General features: G+C 37.3%; 1 protein-coding gene across 3 annotated transcripts in view; it reads left to right on the top strand.

The window, feature by feature from the left end:
* ptprea (protein tyrosine phosphatase receptor type Ea) overlaps nucleotides 1-17,134 on the top strand; it is an 83,214-nt gene that overhangs the window by 56,812 nt on the left and 9,268 nt on the right. For 2 of the 3 annotated variants that reach the window (XM_053511151.1, XM_053511152.1), the window contains 10 exons: nucleotides 319-393; nucleotides 4,091-4,187; nucleotides 4,592-4,665; nucleotides 8,385-8,521; nucleotides 10,011-10,101; nucleotides 11,076-11,152; nucleotides 11,307-11,343; nucleotides 12,620-12,717; nucleotides 13,514-13,633; nucleotides 14,879-15,042. In XM_053511151.1, coding sequence (XP_053367126.1) covers nucleotides 324-393; nucleotides 4,091-4,187; nucleotides 4,592-4,665; nucleotides 8,385-8,521; nucleotides 10,011-10,101; nucleotides 11,076-11,152; nucleotides 11,307-11,343; nucleotides 12,620-12,717; nucleotides 13,514-13,633; nucleotides 14,879-15,042 — 965 coding nt within the window. In that variant the 5' untranslated portion in view covers nucleotides 319-323. Of the gene's footprint in view, nucleotides 1-318; nucleotides 394-4,090; nucleotides 4,188-4,325; nucleotides 4,482-4,591; nucleotides 4,666-8,384; nucleotides 8,522-10,010; nucleotides 10,102-11,075; nucleotides 11,153-11,306; nucleotides 11,344-12,619; nucleotides 12,718-13,513; nucleotides 13,634-14,878; nucleotides 15,043-17,134 lie in introns of those variants that run through there. The other variant, XM_053511153.1, reaches the window with a different exon arrangement.

The raw sequence follows: 17,134 nt of genomic DNA, 5'->3' as shown, positions 1-17,134 counted from the left end.
TTTATTATAGGTTGCTTTGAACGTAAGCTATGTTCGCCATCTAGTGGTTTCTTTGCGCTATTACACCACTATCTATTACAGATCACTTGTATAACTGCATTGCACTTTTGCACTCATAAAACAGTAATCAGTGTAACAAAACTTTGTCTTTTATATTTATGCCTCTGAGACTCCTGCTGTAATGTACGCATATTTTTTTCTTATACACGGATATCCTGATGTACGTCATTGTCTGACTCCTCAATTTACGTGTTAAGCATTCTCCCTAAAATAATAATATTCTAATATGTCCTCTCTCTCTCTCTCTCTCACCCCAAGCCACAATGGTTCCAGTTCTGCTTTTGGCAACAACACTGGTGCCCACCACTCAGGCTAATGGAAACACCACAAGTGGTAAGTTTCACAATGGAATTATTAATAAGCAAATGTAAATTATTTTTTGTTTAATTCCTCATTTCTTTTACCTAAACCAAAACTACACTTGTAGTAGGTCAAAGTTTGTTTAAAATATTCACCCAAGCTCCTGTGAGTCCTGTGAGTGCCATTCAAGTCAAGTTGAGAATATTGATTGTACACAATAACAGAACACAGTTATGCGAGTGAAAACTCCCTCTAATTTTTTTTTTATATAATCTCCTGCTACACTAATGCACTTGTCCCAGCATTTCATTAGTGCTTGGACATCATCAAGGTAGAAAGATTTCGCAGTAGGCCGGAGCCATGATCGTACTGCCTGCTTCATGTCTGACACGCTGGCCTCCCAGGAACTATTTTAATGACACGTGGAAATGACTTGGAGCGAGGTCAGGACTGTGTGGGGGATGGGGCAATAATCCTGTAATGTGTAAGTGGTGTTAGTGAAAGAGAGTGTGTACGGTTCCCACATACAGATGCATCTCTTCTGCAAATTTTCAAGGGTTAGGCCTTCCTCTTGCTAAATGTTCACGAAAATAAATGCAGTGAGCTCCGAGCCACCTCGTCAGGGATCATCATTCACAGACTGATAGCTTTTAAAAAAATATATAAATAAAAAAAACTTTCATATCATTCATATGTTTTACTGCAGCTAAGAATCTCATCACCATACTGGGCTTAAAGCTTTTCATTTTCATTTATGACAAATTTCCTATTGGACTTGAATGCCCCTCATACAATATATTTATTATAGTAATATACAATCTTTCTATCTCAACTGACACCATTGCAGTCTTACTCTCGTACTTACTCTCGTAAGTAGTTTAGAAGTTACCTGTCTCTTAGTTTTCCTCTCTCTTTTTTCCCCCACTGTTTTTGGTGAATATGAAGATTTTCTTGCTGTTTTTTTTTTCCAGAGAGCTAATAGAGTTCAATTTACAGTTTTCAATAATACTTATGAATAGTTAACAAAGTCAGAGGAAGATTTATTGCTGCTTTTACTAACATTATGCTCAAAGATTTATCTACAGGAGCTATGCACTGTGAGATAGAGGCTACAAATTACATGAAGTGCACTCCAAAGAGCATTTACTTTTAATCTTGATAAAGAGGGATCATTGTATTCTTATTGTAGAGGGTGTAGAGTTTGCTGGGAGTGGGTCAAGAGTTCACCTGATTTACCTTTTGCCATAAATAGTCTCAATTGTTTCGGGTTGGTTTCTTACATATCTGATATGAAATTCCATACTGTCTTTTTAAAGGCACATCTGTCCACCCTTGGCATAGAGTCAGTTTTCATTTGTTATAAAATACAACCTCAGAAAGAACTATGATCATTTGTTGTTGATCTCCATTAAAAATATATTTTTAGGGCAAAAAAGCTTTTTGTTTTCAAAGTGAACAACATGTCACGGTACCATAAAGAAAACTAATAGATGGCAGAATTAAGCCCTTTACCCACTTTCACGATTTTTGCAGTTGATCGCTACAAATGCACTAATTGTAAAGAACCGTGGATAGTTGTACAGTACGATTGTGAAATCGTAATAAAGTTCTTTGAATCTTTGTATGAACCTAGGCTTGCAGTATGATTCTTATGAATATCTGTGAAACATAGAGTCAAACATAGGCTGCTGCAGGGACCCTGTGCCATGTGGGTTTTAAGCACCATTTTTTTGGGTCATTTTTGTTAATAATTATGATATGTTGTGCATTTTGAATCAGTATAATCAGTATCACCCCACAAATTAAGGACAGCGGGATATGTGTCTTTAAGTCAGAGCATTTCATGTAAATAAAATACCACCCACTGCACTGCATCAGTTATGCCAGGTTTCACTGTAGGGATTCGTATACCCACACACCACACTGCAGAACTATTTATAAGTCATGTTTTGCTTTATATCTGCAACCTCTGGTTGTGTAAAAGGAGTGACCTCTGACTCCAACAGTGCGTAAATCCCGTAGCCCCCATGTTATAATGCGCAAATTTACAACAAAAATAAACGTTTTAGCTAGGTTTCACGTTACAACTGAATTTCTATGTAATTTATTAGTTAAAATCACATTAAGCTATAAAATGATGCATAATATTAGCATATATTAGCATTAAAGTGATAGCTGCATTGCTGGCATCAAACCGCTAGCTGTTTGCTAAGCATCACTTTAACTAACTGGAATTGTTGAAATGTAACTTTCCACACAAAATGCAGGCATTGCATTGGACAGTGTTTGTGGTGTGGATGATGAAGTTCAAGCATATGTAAAGTAAATTTAGCATATAAATTGACGTTAGCCACCATAGCATTTTATCTTCTCCAATGCTAAGCTAACTAGCAAGTAGTAGCTGATGTGTTCCAACCCACAGCGAGGCTTTATTAGTTCTGCTCATCTGCCCTTTCATGGATTAACAGTGGGTTTAGGATGAGTCAGCTCGTGCCGAGATGGCGATGGTCATAGCGAGCTCACATGCTTCAAAACCACTCTTCAAAAAAATTTTTGGGTGATGTCATGGAGGGTTTAATGCCCAGCTGCGTGAGTTCTGGTCATCACCATCTTGGCAGGAACTTGTACAGTTGAGCTTCGGATATCTCCATGACGTCACCTCATAAAATTGAGCTTCAAAACCGCACTTCAGAAAACATATGGGTGACGTCATGAAGGGTTTGTCCAGTTTGACCTTATCATTTTATCATGTAGCAATGGAAAGCCAAGGTTTTGAAACCATACCAGCTTTTTATCAAAAGTCGTGAACATGGGAACTGGCAAAAGGCCAAAGAACTTTAACCCGAAGCACCAAAGGTAAATAAAGGTTTCCAGGCTAACTAACTAACTAACTAGCTATCTGACTAAGTGAAAATAAATAAATAAATAAATAAATAAATAATGATTAGACATCAGAAGTGTGAAATATTTTCTTTTTGTCAAAGGCAAAATTATAAATTATGAGTTAATGTGCACACATTTGTAAAAATGCATTTATTTATAATGCAAAATAAAATGCATGTTTCTAGTGGATGTTACGTTAATTATGTTTCCTTCAAAGTTAAACAAATACCTGTAGCTTTATTAAAAATTGTATTCTTCTCCATGGTGAGTAAAATCCAGTGTGGCCATTGTTAACTCATTTCAAGAAATAGATAAAAGCATGCTAATCATTATATGCAAATAAGTAAACACATGTTATTTGATTGGCTCTTAACATTTATGACTCCATAACCCCTTTTCAATACTAACCCAGATTCTTCAATTAGATTTTTAATTCCCCAAGTCCTAATAGAAAGCATGGAAATGATTACCCCCAATGGGATTTTATATTAAAAAAATTGAGCCTTGTAAACAATAAATAAAAGCGCTCAATGTACTTATGCTGAGTCTGCCGTGGCTTGAAATGAAATGAATTAGAATGTTAGAGAGATTGTTGATACCCAGGCTGCTTTAAAATACCATGCGGCGAATTTAATGTAACACCCTGCTGTGTGCTAAACGACTGGGATTTACCAGCGCTGCCAAAACAGCACAGTTTATTACATCAGGCATAATGAGTGTTAGCTTTCAGCTGAGGGCAGGATCAGCTCACCCAGAACTTCCATTCTAGCTTGTGCAGCTCAATGGAGGCTCAACTTCCTGTTTCTTTGTTTGCAGTGTGTTTGACTGCCTCTCCTTCTTCCTTTAGATATTAACCATGGGTTTAACCCTCTTATCCTGACCACACTGCTTGTGCTCTCACTGGTAGTGCTCATCGTGGCTTTGGTAGCATGCTACTGCCTCAGGTACCACACACACACTTAACCGCATGCACACGCACACACACACACACACACACACACACACACACACTCACACACTTGGCCATTAAATGTTTCGTCATTTCCAGACACTCCACCCACTTCATGAAGGCAGGAACTGAAAGTAACAAATAGGAACACAGACACACTCACACACACACATACTCAGGGACATACTAAGCTTACATTCGTATGACTTCTGGTTTGTTAACGTGTTTTCTTGAGCGTAAGCCACAAAACTTAACCTCTGATGAGAAAGAACAGCCTTAGTTTGCGATGGTAAGAAAAGAAAAATATTAGTTTCAGCATATTTTGTGACTTTCTATGATTACACTTATACGTCAGAATTTTTTTTTAGGGTTTCCTGATTATTTCTGTTATGTCCCTAGGTTCAAAAACCGCCAAAAAGCCGACATCACTGTAGTCGACAAGAAGATACCAAATGGCATTCTGGAAGAACAAGGTACCGTGAGCTGTCATTTCTACTTCTCTCTTAACTTGCCACTATTTTTCTAAAAGACTAGCAGGTGTCATCAGCACTGCCGTCTCATTTCTATGTAAGCGCGTGAAGATTAGAATGTGATGGCGACATGTGGTTTCTCAGTAGTTCAGTGTTTATTTGCACTGAGAACCGGAACTAGCATTTGTGTCAGACTCTGATGTACCAGAAGCTCTGACTAAGAATGAATTCATTTAGATCCTGGGGTTTGTTAAAGATTTCTGAATCGTATTTGTCCAGGATGTGGACGTGGCTTTTAGGAAAACTATAAATAGATGATACTAATGCTGTACAGAACAAGGGATTGATGAAAAATGTTAGTTTTAATGAGTGGAAATCTGAGAAATTGAAGAGAAAATGAAAAAAACATTACTTTCTTATCTGATTCATTTTGTCTCTGCATTGTGATGTCTTATTTCTGCTCTTGCCTGGGAATTCTTTGTCTCGTAATTAGAGATCCTACGTACTCTTTTGAATGTGAAGCACTCTACAATATTGCGTCAAACGTTGACAGACAACTTGAAAAATTGTCAGATCCTTCATCCTTGACTGATTCTTTTATTTATTCCATCCATATAAACATTCAACCTGTAAAAGGCATATTATTCAGTAAGAATCACTGGACTGCTTGTACATCTTTACGTTTTGCTCTCAGCTTTAGCATTATTATGCAGTAAAGAACCTAAAGTATGAATACTGGCATTATACAGTCTGTATATAGTATACAGTCTGAAAATAGTAGTGAAACATTAAAAGCTTAAAAAACAGTTACACATACAGTTATCTATCTTTCTCTTTCACCAGGGATCGAATTATATTGATATAGAAATACTTGACAGATTTACACAACTGTATTCAAGTATTTCGTTTGAATACTTCCATGACTTTCTGTATACACCACCCCTGACTCAGTGACACTAAAAGTGTGTGTTGCAGCGTTACAGGTGGAGTGTGTAAGGTAGAGTAGTGTTAGTGCCAGGTTGAAAAACAATACCATTGAAACATGAATTTTAACATTCAATTAACATTCATAGCCAGGTTGTGATGAAACATCGACACTGCTGATCGGTTAAGGATAATAAACACGCACCTGACATACAGTAAAATGTTAAATATTTAAAGAGATATAGCGGGACTAGCATACCATGAGGAATGCCAAACATGTAAAATATGTACAGTAAGAGCGGTGTTCAAGTCAAACTTGCAAACTTGTGAGCGAAGGCTTAAAAACGATTGACATTTACAGAAGACTTCAAACACAGTATGATAATGAGACTCTTAACCGCAATAAAGCATTTCAATGGTGCAAACCTTTTAAAAAAGGCCGTACCATATTTATCTGTGAATGCCGATCATGGCCGAGCTCATTTCTTGTTCTGCAGTCGTTTCCGTGAGCGATCAGTGGGTGCAACGCCTGATCCTTGAAAATCGATGGTTAACTTGTTGTCAATTTCCCAGAGAGACACATCTGTCTGTGGGACCTGTACACACAATCATTCACGAACATTACTTATAAATTAAAGAAACTCGACTGGGAGTTATTGACACATCCCCCTTACAGTCCTGACCTCACTTCAAGCTATTTCCAGATGTTCGGGCCATTAAAGGTGTTCCTGGGCGGCCAGTGTTTCAGATGTAAAGCGGACTGCTTAACCAAGGCTTCGGGGTACTGAGAAAAAATTCTGCCTTAATGGACTTGGTTAAAGCTTTATCGGGAAATAAGTGTTTGGATGGTTTAGCTGAGAAACATACCCTTTTCACAGTTGCCAGATATGTATTTTATTCTAGTTCTACAATGAACTTTTATGACGTATGTTTTATGGAAAATGACTGGCTAAGATTGCTCAAGCTCTATGGTGCAAGCAGGCTATAGTCTATGAATAACCTCACTTTTCGAAGGGTTTATAAAATCTTAAAAGAATATTAGATTACATTATTTTTGTATATATAATTTTTTTCCACTGTAATGTAAAGCTGATTTTTTTTCTTTTAGAAATAAAAGAACCAAACACCACCTTTACAAATCTAACCCTTTACCACATGACATTAAACTGCATATTTTTCCACTTGTTGTGCAACTGTGCTGAATTTCATTTGTGCTAATATATATCTGGTCCCATTTTTCAAAAATCTGGCATATAATATACTAAAATAATTAGGAATTCTCAATGAGAATATCTCCTTCACTCAGTTTTGATGATTTGAGACATGACTTATTTTGATGAGACACAATTACTTGGACTGAGCAATATATAGAATTTATTTCCCCCCTAACTGTGCACATTTTCCTTGAATTCTGAAACAGGAGCTATCAGGAATACTCTCGGAGGAAACTGAATAATTCCTCTCATATCAAGCAGGTCGCATATCTTGGAAGCATGTTTAAAAATCGTCTCCAAGTCTATGTCTGTTATTGGACTGGTCACCTTGTGTAATACTTATGTCTAAATAAGCACTAAAATGTTTCAGCAACGTTATGACATCGATTCTATTCAATTACGCAATGGTAACCTTATTAATGACCAACAGAGTATTTTAACTAAGTGACCGATTTCAGTCCGTCTGAAAATGTAATTCTTTCAATCGCATGTGCGAGTGCCACAGTGACTCACGGTCATGACTCTTGTACATTTGTTATTCTTAGTATCAGGTTTAAGCAATTTAAAATTAATCTCAACAAATATTGCACAAACCTCTCTCCAGATTACAGGCAACTCCCCAAACATTTGCATTATTTTTTTTGCATATGCACTGTTGCTATATTTAAAGTAAAACTGCTAAAGGAACCAAGCGCTCTTTCCTTCCAGTTAAACTGGATTATGTGTCATGTACTTATTTCTGTATGTAGTGTGTACACTGCGTTACAAGTTACAAAATGTACAGCTTTAAGATGCAGCCTTTTTGTCACAGTATGAAACAGGTCTATTTACACTCTTAGTGTCTTAGTGTTTTTTTGTATAATCTTAGCTAATAATGAAAAATTCATGCTATTTAAACTGAGCGTGTGTGTCCTTCACCTCATTCAGGCCAAATTCTGACGACTAGGTCAGAGTGATAAAAGCGAAGGCTGCTGTAGCTCGTGGGGACAGTTCCACAGATGACCTACTGTAGCACACATTGCTGTAAAAGTAATGTGTGAATGAGTTAAAGGTATGATTGGTATGCGTGTGTGTGTGGTACATGAGGTAGTAACACGCTACCAAAGCCATGATGAGTATCACCGATGGGTATGAATGCTGGGCTGTGGTGTATTGGGTGTTATGCTGCCTTTATGTCATGGCCAGCATTGGCCTTTGAACCTAACGTGTATGGTCGCCCATGATCCTGTCACAGGCATGTTGGTGTATGGTTGTTGATCAATGTGTTGATGTTATGGTTGATCAGTGGGTACTTAAATAAACAAAAAGTGGTGCAGCAGATAATGTTTGTGTGTCAAAGCTCCAGATTGCTGGATTCGATCCTGAGCTCATGCTATTGAGAGAGAGAGAGAGAGAGACCCTGTGATGGACTGATTGATCTCAGGATAGGCTACAGATCAACCAAATCCCTGACCGGAAGTTCTTCCAGAAGAAGAATGAAAGAATGAATAAACGAGTGAATTAGTTAAAGAATGATGAATTTAAAAAATCAGTCACCTTCTTTTAATTACTAGGTTTCAATTTTTTTCTCTCGTTTTGTTGCAGAGGCACAGACGGTGGTTCTGTTGCAGAGATCGCCCTCCGCATCCAAAAAATATTTCCCCATTCCTGTAGATAACCTGGAGGAAGAGTACCGCATTCGGTCGGCCGACGATGGGAAACTCTTCCGAGAACAATACAATGTGAGTTCTCTTTTTTATTTTATGCTGAGTACGGAAGATCACAGTGTAAATAGCATGAAGAACTGAAAGTCGCTGCTCAGGAAATCATTTTCTATTTCTAAAATAAAAAAAAATGACCTCAGTGCCAGGTTTTTATATCCGGGCCCCTTCTTCACCGGTAGCAAGAGAGTCAATAGAAAGGCTAATCTTGAAAGCAGTGTTAATTATCTCATCTGACTACTAGTATACTGAATATTTATACTTGATAATGAATTAACCTAGTAGCATAACCGGAATCTCACGAGCATTCGTTTCCCATCCTGTTTAAATGTAATTTTGATGGCTGGGAAGTGTTTGACATTGGTTCACTCATTCAGTGGTGATTCATTTAAGAATTACCCAATTTGCAATTTAAGGCAGATGATTCAAGAGTCATTGGGTGGTCATTCTAAGAGTCATTCCACAGTCCTAATTAAATCATTGGCTGGTGATTCAGCCATCACGTACTCCATGAATGAATTCCAAGTCTCATGGAAAGGATGTTTATGTGCTGCAGTCTCAATGGATACTTAAGCTGTCGGCACCAAACAGGAAGTAACTGTGCATGTTGAGCAAAGTGTGTTTAGAGTGCCCTGAAGAACTATTGAGTAAAATAAGCATTACATACTGTAGAATAATCCGGAACAATCAACATAATTAGTCTTTTACATCATTTGTTATTTTATATATTTTCTTTCGAAAATATATGTGCAAAAATGATTGGCATGTGTTGAGTGTCATGGCGGCTTAGTGGTTATCACTTTTGCCTGCATTTCCAGCACTGCGGATACGAATCTCGCCTCTGCTCTGAATGTGTTAGGTTTTCATATACTCTGGTGTACCCTGAGTTTCTTGGATTACGCTCCAGGCCCCCTGCAACCCCAATTTAGCAATAGCGACATAGACAATGAATGGATGGAATGGATGATGGTTGACACTCTTGATGAACATTAATAAATACAGAAAAACACTGATATTATTATAACACACATCATTAAAAGGAACATATACCCAAATCTATACCGAAATAATTAGAAAACGCGTAAACTGTCTTGTAATGACCCTATGTGAATTTGTTTAAAACTGTTCGTGTTTGTGAATTGAAGAAGGAAGTTCAAATACTTAAACCTAAGAACATAAAGTGCTTAAATATACTACATGGTACAGTGAACTGAAATCACTTGACCTTGTAAGACATTACAGGAAGAGACTCTGAGCTGTTATTTTAGCAGTTTGAGTCTCAGAATATTATCTGTAAGTGTGCTGAGAATTAGTGGTGCAAGAGTTTAAAGACTTTTTGAGACTGTGTAAAAAAAAAAACAACAACAACAACAACAAAAAAAAAAACCCATAAAAATGATATAATGCATCAGGATAAAATCACTTCTTCTGAGTTGAGTTGGGAAACACATAATCTTGAGCATTTGCATGAAAATATTATGTTCATGATGTTTATCCTGTGCCATTGTAGTCGTTGCCAGGCGGAAACCCACAGGGCACGTACGAAGAAGCAAACAAAGATGATAACAAAGAGAAGAACAGATATCCCAATATTCTCCCATGTGAGTTTTTTTTGTGTCTTTTCTGTCATACTCTTTCTCTTCAGATAGTCAGCTGCAAAGATCTCGAGCCTAGTAGAGCCTCAGTACCTTGTGGTTTTCTGTTTTCTGTGCATTTCCTGTTATAAAGCACATCAACATGCCTAGTGTCTGCATAGCACACATAGCGAACACGTTCTCTTACTTCTCTTTCTCTTTTACACTTCTGTTAGCCATCTTCACATTTATAGTAGGTGCTAATAAAAGGTTTACTCCTATATGCACGCTTAATTACTAATCCGAGTCCATGAACGGCCCTTAGGTGGGTTTAGAGCAGTAGGATTTCAACCAACCAACCAAACTACTATATATAGTGCGACTTTATTTAGCAGAATAAGTCTATATTTTAAATAATCTTTCTACATTAAAAAAAAATATATATATTATTGTCCAAATCATGTCAGAGATCGTTTAATCTCGGGTAGTATCTATGCCGTGAATGCTTTAGCTGTGGATGAACACGCTCATCTTCAGTTTTACAACTTTGTGGCTTAAAGTGTCAGAAACCACACTAATAAAACTGAGATAAGAATAAAATCCACATTGTATGAGGTGTGAGTAATGATTTTCAGTTTCCATGCAAATCTAGCAGCCTTTAGGGTTCCTTTGCTAGTTAGCACCATTAGTCATGGTACAGCTACAGTGAAATACTGAAGAAGCCAACTTCAGATACCAAAGATTTAAGAATTATTGTTTAACTTACTGTCTTTACCCGTTTGTTGGAAGGGAACACCTTTTAATAGGTAATACATTTAGGAATTTATGTATAAACCATTTTATGGTTCATTTCAAATAGTAAAAACTGAGAAGAGTCACTCACTTACTTTTTTTTTTTTTTTCTCGAACACGGCAGAAAAACACATACCATTCTATTGCATGAATAAGCTTAACATTATCTCGGTTCATCAACACTAAACGTCTTTGTTTTTGCTAATCAGATGATCATTCCAGAGTGGTGCTGACACAGACAGACGGCATTCCACACTCAGATTACGTAAACGCTTCGTATATAGACGTAAGTATAAATACTGCTTTACTTTGTATAAAAAAAACCCCATACATTTCTATACTGATTGTAACACTTGTTTGTAAAATTTCACACATTAAAACCAGCGTTAAGTTTCACACTTGGTTATGTCTTTAAATGGAGCCTGCTTTGTGTCTTACAGGGTTACAAAGATAAAAACAAATTCATCGCAGCACAAGGTGAGCATATTGTATGTACAGTAAGAAAGAAAACATAACAGGGCATGGGGTAATAGGAAAATAATCAACGACTTGCACGTTATCACCTAGAAGTTGTCAGTGCTAACAGTCTTTATTTAGTACAGAACAACACATTATGTTGTTCATACATTTACTGTACAAATGCATTTGATGTTGTGAAACATCTATCTGTGTAACAAGTTAGTTCCTGTTATCAGTGGTAGCATCTATAAATAGTCATTCCCTTGCCAAGTTCAGTTTTTTTTCTCTCTTTTGAGGTAAATAGAACAAAAATGCAGCATATTAGAATATTAAGAAATAAAGATACACATTTTAAAAATAATTATATATTTAAAAAAAAGTTTATGTAAAGCATCTGGCTGTAATAGATATCACATGAGAGGGGGTACCGCTGTACTGAATATCGCCCCGGCTGTGGTGCAGCTGTAGGCACGACCTGAAACAACATTTATTTTCAACAATTTTATTCTTTATTCAACCAGTTGTTTCTCTCTGCCAACACATAGCCTTCTGCGACTGGCGGAAATAAGTCTCCGCAACTGGTGGAGCTGGCGACTGAAATTTAGTGTGACAGGGGTATAAGTACAGTAGTTACATACTTTTTTACTAGTTTACATACTACTTTACATGTTTTTCAAGATTTACTTTATATTTCCACTTATTCCGTTTTAGAGTATCGGCTAACTTCCAGAGTTCTCGAGTTGAATCCTAAATAGCATTAAATAGGAAGCTTGTGTACTATGTACTGTAGGGTGCACAATCCCTCGTTGCAGACCCCAAGTAGTGCCCTTGATCAGGGGTTAAAGAAGGATTTGTGAGCCTTGTGCTAGCCACATGTTAGCCGTAAACAGAACAACACTCATTTGAGAGGCATTTTAGAACAACGTGAAGCGATTACTATAGAGATAGTTGTTGTTTAAGATGATGTGATGTTATTACATGATTGGTTTTGAATGTGGGTTTTGGCAGGCAGCCGGTCTCCCCCTCTTTCCAGTATCATGCACTGTAATGACTTTATCAGAACACCTGTGATACAGAGTAATACATAAAGTTAATTGTCCCAGTGCTGTTATGTTCTATATCTCCAGTTATGGAATAACTCTCGTCCAATCAGATTACACTTTTGAAATGGACTGTTGTTAATGGAATTGCCAGGCTCCATCTCTGAGATCTTTCTGCAGATGAGAAACAAAACTGAATCTGTGTGTTAATGTTTTTGTGTATGCATGTTTGTGTGTGTATGTGTGTGTATCAGGACCAAAACATGAGACTGTTGCTGATTTCTGGAGAATGATATGGGAGCAGAAATCAGCTACAATTGTCATGCTGACCAACCTGAAAGAGAGGAAAGAGGTAATTCATATCATATACAGGTCCTGCACAGATCATTTACAGCACTTTAACCTGCCTGGAAGTCATCTGAACAACCGCCACTTCAATAGAGATAGTTGTTCAATACAACAAAAGTTTAGGCACCCTTTTGATGTGAATGTTATTCTTCTGTATTAGTACATATTAAAAAGAAAGGTTGCATTTCTGAATCCATAAGAACTATCTTTAATGAAAAAGAAAAAGGTGTTCTGCAACAAATGCTGATATGAGACAACCTTGTACGACTGTACAACAATGCCAGTTGGCACTATTCAAAATATTGATCTGAGTTAACCTGCTGTTATTTACAGTAAATATGGTGATATTTATGGCATGTTTTAATTGTTTAGCATTCTCTCTAAAAGTCTCTCTCTCTCTCTCTCTCTCTCTCTCTCTTTCACATGTCTTTGGACACCCTTCCTCTAGCTCACACTAATCAATAAAGCAGAAATGGATAGAAGAGTTAAATCAGCTTTGGTCTGGGTGCTGAATCGATAATTAACTAATGGCTAATAAAATCCTCCCGGGCGTTATCATAATTATTCAGCTCGGCGTCATTATGTGTGCATTATTCATCAAGCTCAGGCTGACTAATTCTCACTGACGGGCAGCACTGATTAAGTTTGTTCAATAACACTGAGGCTCAGAAGTCACTTTAAAACCCCTGGCTCCCTTTTGGCTGTTCATGGACCCACATTAATGAAAAACACATCTGCAGTTTTGTGTACAAGTTTGTTTTAGCTTGCACACAAATGTCTTTATTTGTTCTTTAAACTAGGACAAATGTTACCAGTACTGGCCTGACAAGGGGTGCTGGATGTATGGGAATGTGCGAGTTGCTGTGGAGGACATCACCGTGCTCGTCGACTACACCATACGCAAATTCTGCGTGCAATATGTAAGTCTCACGTTTGTGATTTTTAAGCGGTGGAGTATTATAGTCTTCTGTTAAAATAATAATAAATTTGTTGTAGCCCTATCATTATTTTATGATATTATGTTGTAAAAAATATTAAATGTAGGGGAAGAGAGATATTATGAGTAACACAGGGCGTATTTTAATATGAGAAAAATACATGGTGATGTGTTACATGGAATTAAAAGTTAATAATTTTCTTATAACAGGGCATCCCAATGTCAGTTAGATTATCTATTTACAGTATACTTACTTTTAAGGCTATGGAAGGTCTAAAAAATAACTTACTCTACTTATCACTTAGCAGCATCTTTTTACAGTTTAAGGAAACACACACACCCATCGCCCCCCCCACCACCACCTCCCTCATACACACACACATACACAGTTTATTATGTGACTGAAAAACCACAAAACATAAAATCTCCTGTGTTGTAGTCTTAAGAATAGCAAATATTGGTCGAGATTTGCCGGAAACTAGACTGTTTTCGTTAATTCTTAAAGGTGCCGTATTTTACTATGTCCTTAACAAGTCTCAGAGCTCCCACAAAGTGTTTGTGCGTGTGTTAATGCTCCAGCTGAAATACCTCTTAAGATTATGCGTTTCTCCATACCTCAAACCCCTTAATGTCTGGAGGGGCGCTTCTTATATGACATCACAATAAAGGGAAAAAAATCATATTGGCTAGTTTAAACCCTGGTCAAAAGGACAAAAGACAGGGAAAATTTTTCTTCCCACATTTTTGTTTTTGCATGACACCTTGGAGACCCATCTGAGTGTCTAAACATGACTAAAAAGTCAGAAATTGTGCATAACGGGTGCCCTTAAAAGCATCAGCATATTAATTTTTTTAAATTAATTTATGTGTAAAGCCCGAATGTAAGTTGTTAAAATTGAAATGATAAGATAATTGAAAAAAAACATTTACAGCCAATACTAATCAAAATAATAATAATAATAATCAGAGCTGCTGTTATAGAAAAAGACTCCAAGCTTTCTGACCACTGAGATTTAAGAATTCAACAGCACTGTGATTTAACAGAGCTTAATTTGGTGAACCATGCTCAGTGCTTTCTCCTGATACTTGTTATACTATTAAACATTACAAATTACTGAGGATTTGAATCTAATTAGAGAGAAGGTCGCAAAGTCTTCTTAGAAGCGAAGTGTAGGTCATTCTGCTGCTTTAGAGGATTTAATTATTGTTCTCTCTCTCCCCCCCTCAGCAAGCTAGCGACGGCTCTAAAACCCCGCGTCTGGTCACGCAGCTACACTTCACCAGCTGGCCAGACTTCGGGGTGCCCTTCTCGCCCATTGGCATGCTCAAGTTCCTCAAGAAAGTCAAGCAGGTGAACCCCTCGTATGCAGGACCCATCGTGGTGCACTGCAGGTATGCAACCCACACATTGAGGTATAACCCTTATGTCCTAGTCTTTAACTTAAAACGTTTAGATATTAGAGTTAGCCTCTAACTCTTATAAGGATGAGTATGCCATAGTAGAAGGTAAAGTAATTATCAGCGCAGCACATGCAGAGACTGTTAAAAGCAAACCACCAAGCTGATACCTGTTCTTGCAAACCCACAGAAATAGAAAAACTGATGTAGCAGGAAGAACTTCCATCTCTACGTATATGGTTTTAGTGTGTGAAGAAATAAGTCTTTAAAATAACACTACAGGTATCTTGAACTATGCTCCTTAAGCAATCGTTGATGTTTTTAATTTATGGTATATTTAATGTTAGAGTTTACTAGAATAAAATATCCTGGAAGTGTTTAATTCTGAAATAATATTTAGTTTATTGTTGAGAATATAATTTTATTAATACTATGAATTATTCTGTAACTACAATATAGCTTACTACAAATATTATGTACAATAACTAAATTACCTGGTACTGTAAGGGGTTTGTGTTAATTTAGACATTACATAAATATATTATTATTATTATTATTATTATTATTATTATTATAACACTCAATATAAAAGTAGTTAGTTGATGTTAGACTCTTGGAAAAAGGCCAGTTTTTGCATAACCATTATTCAGAAGACCTTGTGGACCCCCCCTGTGTCATTTGGGAGGTATCCGTCATGCATGTATAATTTATTTAAGCAGACAATGATGCATTATTCAAAGCAATTACCATATAATTTGAATAAGGCAAACTCAGGGCTATTCATGGTGTTGAGTAGTTTAGGGCAGCGGGGGGTGGGGCACGGGGACTCAAAAATATGTAGGTCAGTGTCAGAAAGTTTGATCAGGCACCCTTTCATCTGTTGTGTGTCATGTTTCAGTGTAAGGGTGTGTATTTCACACACACATTGACCTTTGGTGTGTGAGACCACAGAACCACTCCCACTTCTTCACACATGCCAACCCACACACACACACACACACACACACACACACACACACACACACAGAGATTAATAACTTAACCAACAGATTTGTTTACTATTGCATGCTTTTTACATTTTAATATAGTAAAGGCCGTCTTCATAATGGTGACAAAATAGCACACCCACACACACCTCCGCACAAGCACACACACACTCACCTCCGCACGAGCACACATATACAAACACAAAATAAAAGCTGCTTTAGCGAAAAACCAGTGGCTCAGTTGTGTTCATGTTACTCTCAGCGTCAAAACAAAAAGCGGATGCGTGCCACATGATACTGGGTGATATTTGGTACTCATATATCAAGACTTGCTTGGTTATCAAGTGTGTATATTTAATAAAAAAAAAATGTTTTGCTTGTCTTGCGGAACTGTATGTGTATCTCTTTGGTATTTATGCTAGTTTTGATTGTTTTCATGTTTGTCCATATTTATGAGGAAAACACACATGAACCACTAACCACCCTAAACAAGTGTAGAATGATCAGCCATAACAGTCAATTCTGGCAATGATAGAAAGGCACCAGAACACTTAGTGCACCACAGCCCACTATGCACATGGTCGAGCAATCAAAGAGCCCCTGATTGAGCACCCATGGGATGCCCTGGGCAAATAAGTCCAATCCATGGAGGTCCCACTCTGTAACCCACAGCACCCATGGACACACCCCAGAGGGCTTGTGGAGTCATGCCCCAAGGGGACAGAACTGCCCAAGTGACACAAGGGGAAACTACACAATACTGGTATACTCGTCTTGCGGACTCGCAAACTGCGTTACTCGCAATCCGAGGTTCCACTGTATTAATAATATTTTAATAAAACTTGACCTTTTCAATATACCTGCAATTAACCTGTAATTCACTTTGAAATACACTTAAATCACAAACTGTAGAATAAAATATTTAATTATTTTATTGTGGCAAATAACTTGATCTAAAGGAGATTATGAAATACATTTCATGTAAAGTATTGAGTTTTAGGATAACACCCAGGTAGAACAGGGAACTGGCAGCCACACATAAGAATATCTCGTAATCTTAAACAAGAGCTCAAGCTGTGTGAAAACACAGAAGCTTCCAC

The sequence above is a fragment of the Clarias gariepinus genome, chromosome 14 (assembly GCF_024256425.1).
Source record: "Clarias gariepinus isolate MV-2021 ecotype Netherlands chromosome 14, CGAR_prim_01v2, whole genome shotgun sequence".
In the NCBI taxonomy this organism is placed as follows: Eukaryota; Metazoa; Chordata; class Actinopteri; order Siluriformes; family Clariidae; genus Clarias; species Clarias gariepinus.
The sequence above is the reverse complement of the archived record's forward strand: the minus strand, read 5'-3'. Positions and strand labels throughout refer to the sequence as shown.